General features: G+C 41.4%; 1 protein-coding gene across 3 annotated transcripts in view; it reads right to left on the minus strand.

Annotated features, from left to right (window-relative positions):
- Positions 1 to 18,148, minus strand: part of Cfap61 (cilia and flagella associated protein 61) — a 274,915-nt gene that overhangs the window by 60,463 nt on the left and 196,304 nt on the right. For all 3 annotated transcript variants that reach the window (XM_087189031.1, XM_004841158.3, XM_087189032.1), the window contains one exon: positions 11,016 to 11,190. In XM_087189031.1, the coding sequence (XP_087045157.1) occupies positions 11,016 to 11,190 (175 nt within the window). The remainder of the gene's footprint in view (positions 1 to 11,015; positions 11,191 to 18,148) is intronic.

The raw sequence follows: 18,148 nt of genomic DNA on the forward strand, positions 1-18,148 counted from the left end.
AAATTTATGCACATCATGTTACAGATATTTTAATACTTAAAGTTGAACTGGGTTAACTTCAAGGAAATTTTTCCTTTTTTCAGAACTAAGGACTAGGACATTTTGCTTTTCAAAAAGTAATTTTATAAAGATTCAAATTGTGAATTTTAGAATGTAGTATGTCCAGACCTAGCAAGAGGGACTGAAGGGTGTCATTTTGCTCAGCTAATATAAAATAAAAAAATAATATTTTGTTGTTGTCCTTTTGAAATATGGTCTTGCTATGTGGTTCAGGCTGGCCTTGAATTCACCATACAGCCCAGACTCGTGGCAATCCTTCTGCCTAGGCCTCCCATCACACTCAGCTTTCCTAGATTTCTCTTGTGTAAGAACATTTTGACAGTAATAGTCTATATTATTTATTTACTTTTTTCAAAAATATTACAGTAATTACAAATGCTTTTCTATTATTTCATCAGTTTTGAGATCAATGACACTATAAGAAAAGTGTAGCACATGCTATTTTAACATTGGATCAGCATTTTTACCTTTTCACAAAGAGAGGACTTGCTGTAGATTCATTATTAGGCATGCTGTAACAATTTTACCACATCACATCTCTATTTTTTACTGGTTTATAAAAGAACATGAAAAGGAATTTTACAAGGCAAAATAAATGGCAAATGTATTGATTCAATTTGGTGGAATAAATTATGGAAAACTCAATTGCAATCCAAAACTAAAAGTCAGTGCAATAGCTTGTCTTATTGGCTTAGGAAAAATAAGCCGGACTAACTTTCAGATGGCTTTTTGGAGGGTGACCATGTTGTGGAGGTGGCCCATGCTCCTGCTCCTGCTCTGAGGACACAAGGAGAGCACTGGATGAGGGAGCAGAGTTCTCCCTTCCTGCCACACTAGGGTGCTGTGGTCTCCTCCCCATTGGAGGTGCAGGGAACATTCCTCAGCGAGCTGAGATTTTCTTGGCTGAAAGAGCCAACATTTTGCTTAAATTACTGAGGCTCCCACCTGCTGCAAACCATGAAACTTGGCTGTCTAGCACAACAAAGAGCCAGTCTGCCAGGACAGCCAGCGCCTGGCCCTCAAACTGTCAAAGGTTTGAGGTCTGCTGCTCTTTCATGATGCCTGTGCCAAGACAGAATTCTTTCTCCTGAATAAATTGTGGGTCGAAGCCCACACATAACTCCATGTTTGGTATTTTTCCAGGCTCCTCCATCTTAGTTGTCAGCAGCAACACTAGGGACAGGTAATATACTTTATAAAATCTCTAAATTTTAATTTAGAGGTTTACTGATAAATAGTTTAAATTCTAAACAGTCTTGGATTTTGTGTAAGTCAGCTGGAAAATGATGGAAATCACTGTGATGAAAGAGAAAATCAATCTCTAAGCAGGACTTATAGTGGCTCACAGTTTTGGATGTGTCAGTCTATGGTTGCTTGGCTCTGGTGACTTTCGGTCCATGGGAGATGATCCATCATGGCAGAAAGCATGTGGGGGAAAAGAATAAAAAAGAGAGGAGGGGCCAGAGTCCCATTCTTCCCTTCAAGGACACTTGCCCAGAGATCTAGCTTCCTCCCACCTGACCTCAGGTCCTGAAGATTCCAGGACCTCCCAAAGGGCCACAGGTGGGGACTATGACTTTAGCATCAAGACTTTGAGGGATATTTAAGATAATAGCTATCTTTAATTTAAAGCAAAGTTCCATAACAAAAATATGAGACTTTGTTCACCATAACAGTCAGCTATTGCTACAATAACGCTGGGTAACAAGTAACCCCAAAATGTCAAACAACATTAAGCATGTTATGGGTTCATGCACACATCCATGGAAAGCTGGTGTTAGATGATCTGGCTCCACACTGGGCTGGGGTCCACACCAGTGTATTTGTTTTCCTGGGCTCAGGAGCAAGGAAGAGCAAGCACAATCACTTACACAATTTCAAATCTCTGCTTACGTCACATCCTCTAGTTCTTCATGCACTACAGCCACACCTATGGTCAAGGACACAGAGAAGGACACTCCATCCACCTGCTATGTCTATGAATATTTGCTGAAGAATAGTCCCCATTATCAGTCATATATTAAATAACAGCCTACATAATTTCACCTGGAACTTTCCATTCAAACATGCTCTGATTATTTACCTATATTTCTCTAATTAATCATAAAACACAGTAGAACCTCATTACAGTACTAGTCAGTTAGTGAATAAATCAGGACCTACAGGTTGTATCATGTCCCTTGATAAATATTATAAAACATGGTTACAACCTGATGTAACAAAGTCAGTCTCTTCCTCTTTACCAGTTCAATATCTTGCCTTTTAAAGGTTTTCTCTGTATGGGGGATTATTCCTTTTATTATCTTTCTGGAATTGCGAGCTTTTATACACTGTTTCTCACTTTTACTTTGAAAATAATTTTTAGACTCAGTTAGTGTTTATCTTGTGACTCTAATATACCAAGCACAAATTCAGCACTTTTATACACAATGCTTTATTACTATTATCATCAAACCAATAACATTTGAAGCTTTTAACAATAGCATTAGCTTCACTCCAGTGTCTGTAAATAATTTTTTCATAAGCTGACATCAAAAATATAAGCATGGTAAAATAATCATAGTATAACCATCTTATTTTGGGAGAGTCCCCCAGAAAAAATCAGTAGACAAAATCTTGGATTATTCATTTTGGGACAAATCAACCCAGGCATAAAAATATAATTATTTGTATTTATCAGAGTAGTTGTCCTAGTGTGTATAGGTTGAAACTTTGGCACTTGAAGCCCAGAGTCAAGATCTTACCATGTGTGTGCTGCAGCCTATGGTCCAGCCTCTAGCCTGCTGAGGCCCCATAGGATGGGTTGTGTCCATCTTTCTGTCTGCCACAATGTGAAGACAGTTTGTCCTGCTAAAACTCTGTCTAGGCTTAATTCATCACTAGGCAGTGCTGGGAGTTGGAGCCTCATGGGAGGTGCTTGGATGATGGAGGCAAGGCACTCAGAGCAGGCCAGTACCTTTCTCAGGGAAAGAGTACCCACGACCAGGGCCTGCACCCTTTTTCTTTCTTCCACAGTCACCAATTTGCCCTGCCACTTTCTGTTACCACTTGGAGAAGCAAAAGACCTTCATTGGATGTGGCCCAGTCAATCCTGGGCTTCCCAGCTTCCAGAACTGAGTCAAAATAAACCTCTCTTCTTTATAGATTACCCAGTCTTGAGCATTCTGTTATAGTTCCAGAGAGCAGACTCAGACATCTTCCCAGTGCTCACCACAGCCTGCATCCCTGGGCTTCTCTGGGAGCTGATGTATTTGTACTGTAAGCTCCCTATCCATCTTTCCCACATGTCACCTTGGAGCTTCCCACAGTGGCTGGCATTGTCATGATGGATGTGACAGAATGCTTCCTGACTGGACACATGGATGAATGCTAGGCATTTATCAGATTGCTGTTCTTAATTCTCTCCCCTTGCTAAGGACCAAGCTTTTGCACCCTCTAAATATCTGAAACAAAATGACCTCACTGTTGTCAGATTTTCCTGCTATCTCTTCTACTTGGTATTCACTATTAAGTTGGCAGTATAAGAAATATCCAATTGCCAGATGGGTTGTACACCTGGGTTGTAAGATAGAAACATGTTCCCTTAACAGCATTAGGTCTGGTTTTTAGGTTTTTAGTTTAGCTCACAGAATCCTTCATAATCCCAAATGTAACCAAATTGTGTGTACCTACAACAGATTGTAGGTATAAAATAATACTTCTGCCATATTGGTGGCATTTAAACTCAGGGAAACAAGAAATCACATCTTTAATACGTATTTAAGGAAAGGTGATGTTGAGCAGATTGAAGAACAAACTGCAGAAATTGTTAGAATTTTGAGAGGTTTATGGCACTGAGTCTCTTTCAAATACAGATTGGGTTTCGGGTCACAGGGCTTTCTTATATATTTTTTAAAATTTTATTTATTTTTTTATTTTTTTGGTACCCAGTATCAAACTCAGGACCTTGAGCTTGCAAGGCAGGCGCTGGAACCACTGAGCCAAACCCCCGGCCCCTTTCTTATATTTTATATGGAGGTTGGCAGCGGTATGACTATTGTGCCGAAATGGTGAGGTTGATTTTGGCTGAATCAAAGTTGGAAGGGAACGGAGAAAGAAAGGTGGACACAGAGAGAGAACAGAGAGAGCCTCAGAGAAGTAAAATTTCCTTACTTCTAGAGTAAGAATTAAAAAGTAGGGGACAGAAAGTAGCTGCTGAAAGTACAGGTGGGATGAAATAAGGGGAAGTGAATTTTGACCAGAACAGGGGGACACCAGCTGGCCTTGACCAAGGGGGAAGAGGAGCTGACAGCAGTGTGCCTGCCTGCATGGGAAGTGGCTGAATGGGTTCAACTGGCACAGAATACCCTGCTGGCCACAGAGAGGGACCAAGACAGCCCCAGTTGGAGTGGGGCTCACACCACATGCTCTTTGGTAGGATCCACTAACAAGCCCGAAAACTCCATGTAGTTAAAAACGCACTAGATCAATGTATTCCAGCAGCTGGTGCCTTATAATGCATGAGGTCCTTGCAGATATTCAGAAGGAGACAAGGCATTGTTGAGGGGCTTCCTTCACATCCCTGGTGTGCCACATATGCCGCCTTGATATTTGCATGTAGGGATGGGAGAGACCACGTGGGCCAGAGGAGTCCTTTGCACATCAATTTCCCACTAAAGGATCTCATCAATCTTTCCTTTCCAGCTCAGCTCATTTAATCGCTAAGAAAATGACCAGTTTTCTGTGTTTGATCCAATAGATGGCAGAGGTACAGGGTGGTGGCTGCTCTACTGGGAAATGGGAAATGACAGGGAAAGATTAGCATACCCTGGTGAATGTGGAGCAGAGGATGATGGGACCCAGACACAGCAGTTTCCAAGGAAGCCATCCTAGCTGTTCCTTGGAAGGAGAAAATGGTGCATTATTAAGGTCACAGGCCTGGAATGGGAAGCAGGGACAGAGGAGGGCTAGGGGACAGCACTGGGAATGAACACTGCCAGAGGGAACACCGTCTTCTCTCTTCCACTAAGGTGCTCTCAGAAAGAAGGAGGGCCCAGTACTGACAGGGTGAGGGGACATAAGGATGCTGCTGTTGACCCCACCTTGGACCTCACCCCGACTCGCTGATGTGAATGGAAGAGCAGTCTTTGCACTCCGACACACATTCTATGAAAGAGAAACTAGCAATGTTGCTAGCGAGCAGCTGAGGAAGGCAATGGCACTTTATGTCTCAGCTACAGGAAGGCACCCAGGCTCAGCAGGGGGCTTGAGTCCTGTTGATAGGGTTGGGGAGACGTCCTGCTTCCTGAAGATAGTAAATAACAGTTTCAGGGGTTAGAAAACCCACCAGTATTTAAGGGTAAAATGAGTTTACAGAAATGAAAAGCTAAATACATCTCTCTATTATATTCAAGAAACAAAATAGTAGTTTTTTAAAAATCCTAAAAGTAACGGAGTGACTATTTTTCTTTTCTTTGTTTTTGTTGTTTGTTTGTTTCTTGAGACAGGGTCTTGCTATGTAGCACAAGCTGGCCTCAAATTCCTGGCAATTCTCCTGTATCAGCCTCCCAAGTGCTGGGATTATAGGCATAATTGGCTACCATGCCAGGATCTAGCGGGACCTTCTTAAGAAATTACTTTCATAGATGCTGGAAAGGCACTCTATTCTTTTAACAGAGTGCTTTAACTTCTAACCAGTGGGAAAATGTGTTTGCTGCTATCTCATGATTACACCCCATACTCTGCAGATGAAAGATCTTCGAGGAGAGAATCAGGGCTTGGAAAGAGGGGATTTAATGATCCAGAGATCTGGTCATGAAATTAGATCTCAAGAATATTGGAAATAGATTTGAAGATTCATGCAGGTGGTTAGTCATATAAACTTTTCTTCAGAGTTATACTTTTGGGCTGGGGATTTAGCTCAGTGGTTCAGACACCTGCCTCTAAAGCGCAAGGACCTGAGTTTGAACCCTGCTATCAAAAACAACAACAACAACAACAAAAACCCAAACAAACAAATAAACAATAAAACAGAGTTCTTCAGAGTTATTATACTTTTTAAGGCCAGAGGAAACAAGAATCATAGACTGCATTTTGTGGTCTGGGTATTTTAGTTGTTGCTATGCGTATTTATCTAGTCTATTATATTTCAACAAATACTTAGATTTGCTTTTGCCGCTTCAGAAGTGGCACACAGTGCTTATACAAGACCTCATTCATCCTTAGACCAGCTCCATGAGATGGGTTTTCTTATTTTCTCCAGGAAACTGAGCACAGAGAGGTTGGGAAATGAGTTCAAGGCCACACAGCAAGTGGGTGGTTGGGCAGCACATGGCCCCAGCAGGTCTGGATTCAGAACCAGTACTTGTGCCATCATACTGCACTTGCAAATAGATCTAAAACACATCACTGAAAATACCCTGATTGGCACATTAGCTGGATAAGTATCTTTAGCACCTTAGTAGAAAATGAAAGAATTTCAGACAGAGATCATAAGATTAATTATGACCTAAACACTAAAGAGCCACCAGGTCCACAAATAGAGAATGCTCATTCTAAGTTTTATATGTCAAAGCCTGAGATTTCTATGACCCAGTCCTGACTACCCACACTTTGCTCTGCTAGATGAAAAGGGGAAAAAACATCAGATAGAACATGACGAAGGCTTTGTAGGTGACTCATGCGCTGGAATTTTAATGTTTAGCTTTTCCTCAAACATGCTTTTAATAAGGCAACAAACTGTACTTAGCTAAGGATGAAAATAATTGATCCATTTCAAGCCATTAAGGTGGTTTTATATTTTCACCCTACTTTTCATTTTCATGGAAAGAACAGAGGTAACAGCAGGTGAATTTTAATTTGTGTCAGTTAACGCCATCAATCTCTGGTTCTCGTGTCTCAGATTGCTGGGTCCTCCCAGACTCCAGCTGATCCTTGGGTTCTGTGTGCGACTGCAGGCAGGTGGGAGCCCACGATGTCACAGTTTAGGGGCTTTACATCCTTGAGAGTGGAAGCCCTGAAATTCAGCCTGCTCCCTTTTGGAAACAGAGGACAGTGACATGACACCACACTCAGGAGCAGTGGCTGCGTATTTCCAGTGGGTAGAACTCAGAGGAAAGGCCAATTCCTCCTAGGAACCTACCCAGCCTCTGCCATCCTTTCAGAACAAGCTGTCCACCGTCATGTCCCTGGGCATCCCCAGGACTCAATGTGGTCCCTGATGGACAGGCGCCTGTCACAGCCTCTCCCCACGTCCCTCTCACCACTGTTCAGAAAAGGGGGAATTGGCACTAAGAGAGTGAAGGTGAACAATCATGAAAAGTTCTTCTGGCATTGTTAAGGTGACACAAGAGGAAGAGGATTTCTCACTGCCACACCAGACTCCCAGTTCCTGGCTTCAAATTCCCCTGCACCATAGCTGACTTGGAAACAAGCTAGATATGGCTGTGCCCACAGGACCGCCAAGTGGATCACGGGTGCGTGCGCCAGCCATCATCTGTGTCCATGGTTACTCCAGCTCCCACTGGCCACTGCCATCCCCATGACCCATGCCAACCAGAACCTTTGTTCTCTGCCGTCCTGGGCACTGCAACGGAAAGGTGGCTCCCTAAAGCCACAGCCTCACTCCTGCCCCTTTCCCCTCACCTGCTCATTTCTTAAAAAGAAAACAGTTAAACATAGACTTGGGGAACACTGGAGTTCTCCCCAGTATCTGCTCCCTGTCCTTTACTCTCACCCCCACTGTGTCCTTCACAGATTCCCGGCCATCCTGTTTTGAAAACAGTTCAAACGTCCCAACTTTTCTCTCCACTTGCTTATCCAGTCCTCACTCACAGCTCAGCTCAAATCCTTTCTCCGCAGCCTTCTGCAAACCTCATGGCCTCCATGGCTCTTGTGGAGGCCACTGTGCCTCTATTGGCTGCCTGGAACTGGTGTGCATGGATTTCTATCCTCAGTGTGAAGACTGAAGTCCTCGAATTTGCTGCCACCCCGATGGCAGGACTGGGACTGGTGCTCCAGGGAACCCCATCAGTGTGGAGCAGGAATCCATGTGTGCAGTGGTGACAGTACCACAGTCCCCAGTCTGAAGGGACACAATCCAAGCCCCCAGGGGATGCTTGTAACTGCAGGGATGGCCATAGAACTCCTTAACAATCTACTTTTATAACAAGTGTTTAGACTTACGACTTTTTATTTTTTTGTACAGTTCTGTATATCTTGTTGATAGAGCCTCAATGTTTTTTTGTACAGCACAACTTGTTTACACAGTACTGTAATTTTGCTGATTGTACTGTATAGTACAGTGCTGTAGTTTTATGTTCAGTCTTCCACTACAGCGCTGCATATAAGAGTTATGCAAATAAAAGCACAGTCATCAAGAAGGAGTTTCCTTTGACCATTTCTTTGTCCTGAATATTGTAATGTAAATATTATATACAACTCCTCATTTGTTGACCAAGTCACTTAATGACCTAGTTGCAGGACTGGAACTCAGTCATTAAATGAGGAATATCTGTACTGTTTTTCCTAAGCATATGCAGCTGACAAAGCTTTACCTTTTCACTTAAAGGCAGCACTTTGGGGCTTCTCTTCTGCCTATCTGAATTGCAATCATCACTATTCTACAACTTTGAGGCCATTATTAGATAAAATAAGGGTTATTGGACAGAAGTCCTAGGAAACCACAATTGTTGATCAGATAAACAAGATCCTGACTAACAGGCGGGTAGTATGTATGGCATGGATTCAATGGACAAAGGGATGATTTGTGTTCTGTCCTATATGGGATGGCACAAGATTTCACTATGATGCTCGGAGCAGCTGCCACTTAAAACCTATGGACTGGTTATTTCTGGAAGGAGACCACAGTGCTTCTTGCTTTGTGATTTCTCTGCCATCAGCTTCAACCTCAGGAGCATACCCTGCCACTTTCAAAGGTCCTCATCTTGGTTAAGATGCTCCATTGGCCCAATACCCAAATATCAAATCAAGCTGAAAGTACTACATGCTGCAGTGCTGTGTGCAGCCCTGAAACCACTGTGTATTTTGTGTTGAACCACTGGCTTCTGTGCTTTCAGGGAGCTGAAGCTGCATTTGGAGTCTGGGCTTGAGGAGATGCTAATGATGTGTCACAGATTCTGTGGATAAAGCAGGGTTTGGCAAACATTGCTCATCACCTATTTTTGTAAGTTCTGTAAAGTTGAGTTGGCATACAGCCACGCCACTCACATATGGAGATCCCTTGTCTGCTTTCTTGCTATCTGGCCAGAGACAAATAGTTGCAACTGACACTGGGTGGCCTGCAGAGTTGGAAACATTTACTATCTGGAACTTGACAGTAAAAGTTCACTGGCCCCCTAGATTAAACTCCTCTGAATTAGAGAATTTTTTAAAGACTACATAGGTCAAGGGCAGTTATTAAAGAATGAATGAAATGTTGAAACAGGTTTAAGCATACACAGATGCAAAACTGAAAACAACACCAAGTGTGATGCAAACATGAAAAGACTTCATGACAGGTTTTAAGACTGGCTTGCTGTATACAGCTATATCCTACCTCTGCCCAAAAGCTCCAGACCCAGCTGGTTTTACAGCTTATTCCTGTCCAACTTGTAAGTCACTTCGTATTTCAAACCCCCTAAAAATGTGGAAAGCTCCCCCTAAAGCACTTCATGAGACCAGTCAAGAACCTAACAAGGAAACAAAGAAAAAAACTACAGGCCAATCTTATTTATGAATTTAGAGGTAAATGGACTATAAAGTATTAGCAAATGAAATCCAGCAGTATATTGAATGCCACTTAATACCCATTTAAATTAATAACTTTTTTTCGAGGCAAGGTCTTGCTATGCATTCCAGGCTGGCCTTGAACTCACTGTCTAGCCCAGGATGGGCTTGAACCTGCCATCCTCCTGTCTCAGCCTTCCTAAGTTCTGGAATTACAGGCATGCATCACTAGATGCAAGTTTAAATTAAAAACTTTTAATATAGTAAATACATTGACTTGGCAAAAAGTTTGGTGGATCTAGATTATCTACCAGAAATCAAAAGACACTATATTTAATCCTAATGTATTGTGTTAAAGACTACAATTAAATTATATTGAAATAAATACATAAAATAAATGAATATATTTAAATTTTTCATATTAGTGCCTCTTTTCTGGTTCCTTAGTGGTCTGAACTAGGGGACAGGATTAGAATCCAGCTCCAGCTGTAGGTGGTTGTGGAACTCAGCTAGGTTTCTGACACCCCACTCCTGCAGCCTTGGGTAGAAGAGAGCTGGTGGCACTAAGTCACCTCCAAACCCTGACTCCCAGGTTCTAGCTGAAGACACCCCAGCAGCTGCCCCTGCTTTGCTGGTGGAGCCCAATAATTTCAAGGAAATCCCAGCAATGTGGAGAAGGATGCTTGAGAAGACTCTTTAGGGAGATGCAGGCATCTGTGCTCATGTTTTACTTTCTCATTCTGATTCCAAAAGTGGTATGCAACTCTAGTTTGTGTGTTTGTGGGAAGGACCAGTCTCCACAGGCAACAGTAAGAAAGAGAACAATGGGTTGTGAAGAGGAAAAAAGAGCCTTTCCGGATGCGGCCCTTTCTTTCCCTTCCTCGGGCTTTTCAGCTGCACAAAAGGAGACATATTTTCCATATAATTGCTAAACATGTTTGCTTATTAAATTATTCTTTAATTAGTTAATGATTTTAGCCATGCTTTGCTCTTCGGATATTCATTTTGTGTAATAAAATAATTATAGATAATTAAACTATCTCAAGCCTTTTTCTTTCCCCTAGCAAACATGCTGGGTATCCAAAAATGACAACAAGTTGTAAATTAATCTGGAAAACAAAGCATGACAGATGAATGATTTGGTTGGAATTAATTAGGCACTAATTATATACTGGAACTAGATGAAGAATGAGACTCATTATAAAAATAAAGCGCTTTTCGGAAAGACCCACAGTCCCCAACATCCTTACCTTCTGTGGTAACAGAGTTGCTCAGTATCCAAGTCAGGGCCTTCACGCAGTCCTCCTCATCGTTGAGCATGAACAGGTTGCAGGGAACTTGTCCTGTGTACCGCATCTTGCTGCTGTCAGGAACGTCTTGGTTTGTGGGGTGTTGGCTGATATCGACCCCTGATGGACACGGGACCTGTGGCAGGTCACAGAGAAATGCAGGGTTCAGTAGTAGCAAGGGAAGCTCTGACACAGTTTTTTTAAAAGACAAAGCATATGCGTAGCAATGTGAATGCAGGTGTATCTTTTCCTGTCCCCAGATTCAATTAATCATGTTTTAATTGAGAAGGGAGAAAACAGACACAAGGTGGAATGACCACTTAAGAGACTGTTGCCTGATGGACTCCCTCTGGTTCTCTGATGCTGTGTAACATTATCCCAAAACTTAGTTGGAGAAAACAGCTGTGTGTTGGGCTTGCAGATTTTGTGGGTCAGTAATTCAAATAGCACAAGTTTGGGGACAGTTCGTCTCTGTTCCTCAGTGTCTGGGAAGACAAAGGCTGAGGGTGATGTGATGGCCAGATGGTGAAATCAGATCGAGTATCTCACTCAGTCCTTTTTCTTTCCCCTGGAGAACATGCTGAGAATTTGAAACTAACAGTGAGGTGTCCTTTTCTAACTAGCAGTTAGTGCTGGTTGTGGCCTGGGCCACCCACATGCACCCTCTCCTTGGAGCCTGGGCTGTTTTATCACATGGTGGCTAGGATCTGAGGGCAAGAGTCCCAACAGAGAGCAGGCCATGACTTCTCTGACCTCGTCCTGGAAACTGGGCGGGGTCTCAACCATCATGTTCCATCACAGAGGTGGCCATAGGGGTCCACTCAAAATCAGGGCATCAAATCACAACATGGAAACAGCCATGGATCTGGAGTTGATGTGGTCACATTTAGTGAAAGCAAACAGCCACAGAAGCAATCATATTAGGGGCTAAATTTCAAGTGTGCAGAGGGGGCAGGAAGGAAAATACAAGGGGATAGAGCATTATTTATTTATGGAAATTATAGGTTTATTATTCACTTTGTTAGAAAAATAGTCTTTCTCTCAACACAGAGCCCTTCCAAGTGTGATTACTACTTCCACCCTTTTGACTCAGACATCATTGGGAGAAGAAATTTCCTTTCCCTATAAGGAAAGCAGGAGTGGCATCACAACAGGATGATGGCTGGCACTTGGTCCTTGTGTCAAGGTCAACATAACAATCTGGAGGACCTGTGCCCTGGCCAACGAGTCCAGGGAAGAGCCTGGGCCCAGGATGGCCAAGAAATGTCAGATCCTTGGGTTTTTATATGGACCTTTGACTTTTTACTGTTTTGGTTCAAATGAAAATCAAATTCCATCATAAAAGCCAAGTGAAACAGCATAATGGCCAGTGGGCCACAGCAGTGCTCCTCAACTTGGCTGCCAGGAAGGGACCTTGGGGAGTAGATGAGGCAGGCACAAAGTGTGAGACTGGAGGCCACTTGAGCCCTGGTTGGAAGAGGCCTGAAGGCTGTGAGAAAGGAAGGGTTCCAGGACCATGATGGCAAACATTCCCTTGCACAGGTGACCTCAGTTCAGCTCACTCAGTTCTCCCACCTGCACAGCAGGGATGAAGGCGACACCAACCATGGAGTGATCATGGGGTTACATCAGGGAAGACACAGTCAGTTCACAGAAAACACTCTGTGCAATCAGGGACCCTCACAGCCCCAATGACAGGAACAAGGACAGCCTGAGCCTGTCGCCTACCAGGGCCAACATTCCCTTTTGGCGCAGACTTTCCAGCTGGTAGGAGGTTGTTTCTCAGGGTAAATAATCTTTGGGGGTTGCCCTTAATCTGCCTCCTGCACCTGTGATGTACAAGTCTAATTTTCTTTCTTCATGAAAACCCTTCAAGTGTCTGAAGATGGGCTGGCCATTCTGTCCCTCCAAATCTTCACCTCTGTGGCTAAAACCTCTGGATTCTCCTCAGCCTCCTCTTTCCCTCCCTACATAGAAACAGAGAAAGCCAGAGTATAGTCCTCCTTTTTTTTTCTTTGATTTTGTTTGGAACCAATCAACTGGGTAGAAAGATTTTCTTCTAGTATGTCTTAAATTATTGTTGAAAGATGGCTCAAATTCAAGGGAGAAGACACAGACTCCACCTCTCAGATGGAAGAAGTATCAGAGAATTTGCACCCAAGTTTCTGTGACCTATCCGTGCATCTTGCACACCTCACAGCTGGCAGCTAATGGGGTCAATGATGTCTAGGTAATCATGAATTCTGCCATTTATTTTTCTTTCTCCAGTTTTACGTTGCTGGGTGTTAATACAGTTGCTTTTTCTTTTTTCTTTTAACTTAAATTCTTTTATTGGTACATGTTAGGTATACAATACATTTACATTTCTCAATGGGAACTTGTACCTTTACATGATGCATCTTGGTTCTTATTTTTTCCCCATTCCTAGCCCTCCCTTAACCCCTCCACCCTTCCCTATTTACAAAGACTTTATTTCCATTTCTCATCATATTTCCTTTCCCTTCTTTCCTTTCTCCTGTCCCTCCCACTACCCCTACCCCTTTGGACCATTTCTTCCTATTTTGCATTATTGATTATTCATTCTAATCATTGGTACATTTTAGGTATACAATATAATGACATTCATCATTGGAAATTTGCACCTTTACATAATCTCTCTTGGTTCTTATTTTTCACCCTTGGCCAGGGCTCCATTAAACCCCTCCATCCTTCCCCATTTATAAAGATTTTGTTTCCATTTATCTATTTTCTCATATTAATTTCATTCCCTTTCTTTTCCCCTACCCCTCCCAATTCCCCTTCCCCATTGCCCCTTTTCTTCCTATTTCACATTATCTACTATATGTTTCAGTACTTATTTACACTTTCAGTTTCTCACACTAGAGAAACTATTCAGAATTTATACATGTATGTCCTATTTATATCACTTAAGAGTATCACCTCAATATGCATGCACTTAGCTATAAATGTCTCTAATTTCTCATTTTTGATGGCTGAGTAGTACTCTATTTTATGAAAAAAAAACTCCACATTTTCTTTATCCAGTCTCCAGTTGATGGGCATTTGGGCTGTTTCCAAGTTTTAGCTAACACAAACTGTGCTGCTATGAACATGGGTGCACATATATCACTGTGGTATGATTCTTTTAATTCTTTGGGAAAGATGCCCAGCAGGGAAATAGCTGGGTCAAATGGGACTTCCAGTCCTAGTTCTTTGAGGAATCTCCATACTGATTTCCACAGTGGTTGCACCAGCCTACACTCCCACGAGCAGTGGAGCAGGGTTCCTCTTTCCCCACAGCCCCACCAGCATTTGCTATTAGTTGATTTCATGATAGCAGCCATTCTTTCTGGAGAGAGGTAGAATCTCAGTGTTATTTTCATTTGCATCTCTAAAATGACCAGTGATGTTGAACATTTTTTCATGTATTTATTTGCTATTTCTACTTCTTTGTGTGAGAAATGTCTGTTCATTTCAGATGCCCATTTTTGGATTGGGTCTTTAAATTTGGGAGGTCTGACCTTTTTAAGTTCTTTATAGATTTGAGATAGTAGATCTTTGTCTGAGGAACAGCAGGTGAAGATTTTTTCCCACATTGTGGGTTGTCTCTTCACACTGCTGGTAGTTTGGCTTGCTGTGCAGAAGCTTTTTAATAAGAAGAGATCCCACTTGTTGATTGTTTGTGCTAGTTCAAGGGCAACTGAGGTTTTGTTCATAAAATCTTTTCCTACACCAATGTCTTCAAGAGTTCTACCTAAAGACTGCTCCAGTCGGTTCAGCATTTCTATTTTAATATTTAGATCCTTAATCCATTTTGATTTTAGTTTAGTGCATGGTGAGAGATATAGGTCTAGTTTTAATCTTTGGCAAGTTGAAACCCAATTTTTCCAGCACCATTTACTAAAGAGGCTATCTTTCCTCCAGTGAGGGTGTTTGGCTCCTTTATTGAAGATGAGATGGCTGAGTGTGTCTGGCATTGTTTCTGCATCTTCGAATCTGTTCCACTGGTCATCAGATCTGTTTCTTTGTCAGTACCATGCTGTTTTTATCACAGTAGCTTTGTAGCATAGTTGCAGGTTGGGGATTGTGATACCCCCAGCCATGTCTCTGTTACCTAGAATTGCTTTTGCTATTCTGGGTCTCTTCTTGTTCCAAATGAAGTTTTGGATTGTTTCCTCAAGGTCCATGAAGTATGCTGCTGGGATCTCACTTGGAATTGCATTGAATCAATATAGCAGTTTTGGAAGTATGGCCATTTTCACTATGTTGATCTTTCCTACCCAGGAGCAGGGGATGTCTGTCCATTTTCTGATATCATCTTCAATCTCTCTTTTCAGAGTGCTATAGTTTTCAGAGAAGAGGTCTTTGATTTCTTTCGTTAGGTTGATTCCTAGGTATTTCAGTTTTTTGGATGCTCTTGTGAAAGGAATTATTTGCCCTATTTATTTCTCAGTGAGTCTGTTATTTGTGTAGAAGAAAGCTATTGATTTTTGTGTGTTGACCTTGTATCCAGCTACTTTACTGAATTTTGTTATTAGGTCTAGAAGACTTTTGGTGGAGTTTTTGGGGTCTTCTATATAGAGTATCATGTCAGCTGCAAATAATGACAATTTGACTTCTTCATTTCCTATAATTATTCCTTTTATTTCTTTCTGTTGTTTAATTGCTATGGCTAATGTTTCCATAACTATATTGAACAAGAGTGATGACAGTGGATATCCTTGTCTTGTTCCTGATTTTAGTGTGAAGGATTTCAGTTTTTGACCATTTAGTATGATATTGGCTGTTGATTTTTCATAGATGGCTTTTATCAGTTTGAGGTACAGACCATCTATTCCAATTTTTTGTAGGGTTTTTGTCATAAATGCATGTTGGATTTTGTCAAATGCTTTTTCTGCATCTATGGAGATAATCATGTGTTTTTTTGTCCTTGGCTCTATTGATATAGTGTATTACACTGATTGATTTGCATATGTTGAACCATCCCTGCATCCCTGGGATGAATTCCACTTGATCAGGGTGTATGATCTTCTTGATGATCTTCTGCATTCTATTTGCCAGTATCTTATTAAGGATTTTTGCATCTATGTTCATTAGTGAGATTGGCCTATAGTTCTCCTTTTTGGTTGGATCTTTCTGTGCTTTGAGAATCAAGATGATGCTTGCTTCCACGAATGAATTTAGGAGTATTGCTTCCCTTTCAATTTCATTGAAGAGGTTAAACATTAGTGGCAGTAGTTCCTCTCTAAATGTCTTGTAGAATTTAGCAGTGAAGCCATCAGGGCCCAGCTTTTCTTAGTACATTTACATTTTCAATTTCCTTGGTTAATATTGGATTGTTTAGAATTTTTAGGTCTTCTTCGTTCAACTTTGGTAATTCATATGTATCTAGGAATCTGTCCATTTCTTCTGTGATTTCCATCTTATTGGCTTATAGTTTCTGGAAGTAGGTATTGATGATCCTCTGGATTTCTGTTGGGTCTGTTGTAATTTCACCCTTTTCGTTCCTAATTGCATGGATTTGGGCCTTTTTTTTTCCTTTTTCTGATAAGGTTGGCTAAGAGTTTGTCAATTTTGTTGATTCTTTCGAAGAACCAACTCTTGGCTTCATTGATTTTTGTATCATTCTCTTAGTCTCCATTGCATTGATTTCTCCTCTGATCTTTATAATTTCCTGCCTTGTATGAACTTTGGTGTTGTCCTGCTCTTCTTTTTCTAGAAGCTTGAGGTTCAGCATCAGGTTGTTTAATTGGGCTTGTTCTGTTTTCCTAATATGCGTATTCAATGCTATGAATTTCCCTCGTAAGACTGCTTTCATTGTGTTCCATAGATTCTAATATGTTGTATTGTCATTGTCATTTAATTGAAGGAACTGTCTGATTTCTTCTTTAATTTCCTCTGTGACCCATTGGTTATTCAGAAGTGTGTTGTTCAATTTCCACATGTTTATGAAATTTTTTGAGTTTCTTTTGCTATGGATCTCCAATTTCATTGCACTATGGTCTGATAATATACAGGGGATAACTTCAATTCCTTTGCACTTACTTAAACATGTTCTATGTGTGAGTATGTGGTCTATTTTGGAGAATGACACATGTGCTGCTGAGAAAAATGTGTATTCTGATTTTCTGGGGTGGAACACTCTATAAACATCTGTTAAGTTCATTTGTTCAAGAGTTGGATTGAGTTCTACTATTTCATTACTTACTTTTTGTCTAGGTGATCTATCTATTTGTGACAGTGGGGTATTGAGGCCCCCCCTACTATTGTATTAGTGCATATATGACTTTTCATGTCCTTTAGTATTTGTTTTATATAGTTGGGAGCACTACTGTTTGGTGCATAGATATTTATGATTGTCATCTCTTCCTCTTGGATTGTTCCCTTTACAAGGATGTAGTGTCCTTCCTTGTCTCTCTTAATCAGTGTTGGTTTGAAATCTACTTGATGTGCTAAGAAGGTAGCTACTCCTGCTTTTTTTTGGGTTCCCGTTGCATGGAGTATTGTTTTCCAACCTTTAGCTTTCAGTCTATGAATGTCATTTTGAATTAAGTGTGTTTTTTTTTTTGTTGTTGTTGTTTTTTGGTACCAGGGATCAAACTCAGGTCCTTGCACTTGTGAGGCAGTCAGCAGAACCACTGAGCTAAATCCCTGGCCCTTAAATGTGTTTCTTGTATGCAGCATGTTGTTGGATTTTGCTTCTTGACCCATTCTGTCAGTGTATTTCTTTTGACTGGTGAATTGAGACCATTAACATTAATGCTTATAACTGATATGTATTGACTTATCACTGTCATGACTTTTTCTTTTTGTTCGGTTCTCCCCCTTTACATTTAATTTCTTGTCGCGCCAGATGGGTTCATTCTGCTTTGCTTCCTGGGGTTGTGATCCTCATTGTTTGTTCCCAGGATATTGTGTAAAATTTTTTGGAGTGCTGGTTTGGTATTCATGAAGTTCTTGAGGTGCTCTTTGTCATGAAAGTATCTTATTTCTCCATCCATTTTGAAAGATAGTTTTTCAAGGTACATCAATCTGGGTTGGAGCCTGTTTTCCTTTAGGGCTTGGAATATGTCACTCCAAGCTCTTCTTGCCTT

This window comes from Heterocephalus glaber, unplaced genomic scaffold (genome assembly GCF_053883595.1).
Source record: "Heterocephalus glaber isolate CG9 unplaced genomic scaffold, H.glaber_assembly_v1.0 deba00001532, whole genome shotgun sequence".
NCBI classification, from domain to species: Eukaryota; Metazoa; Chordata; class Mammalia; order Rodentia; family Bathyergidae; genus Heterocephalus; species Heterocephalus glaber.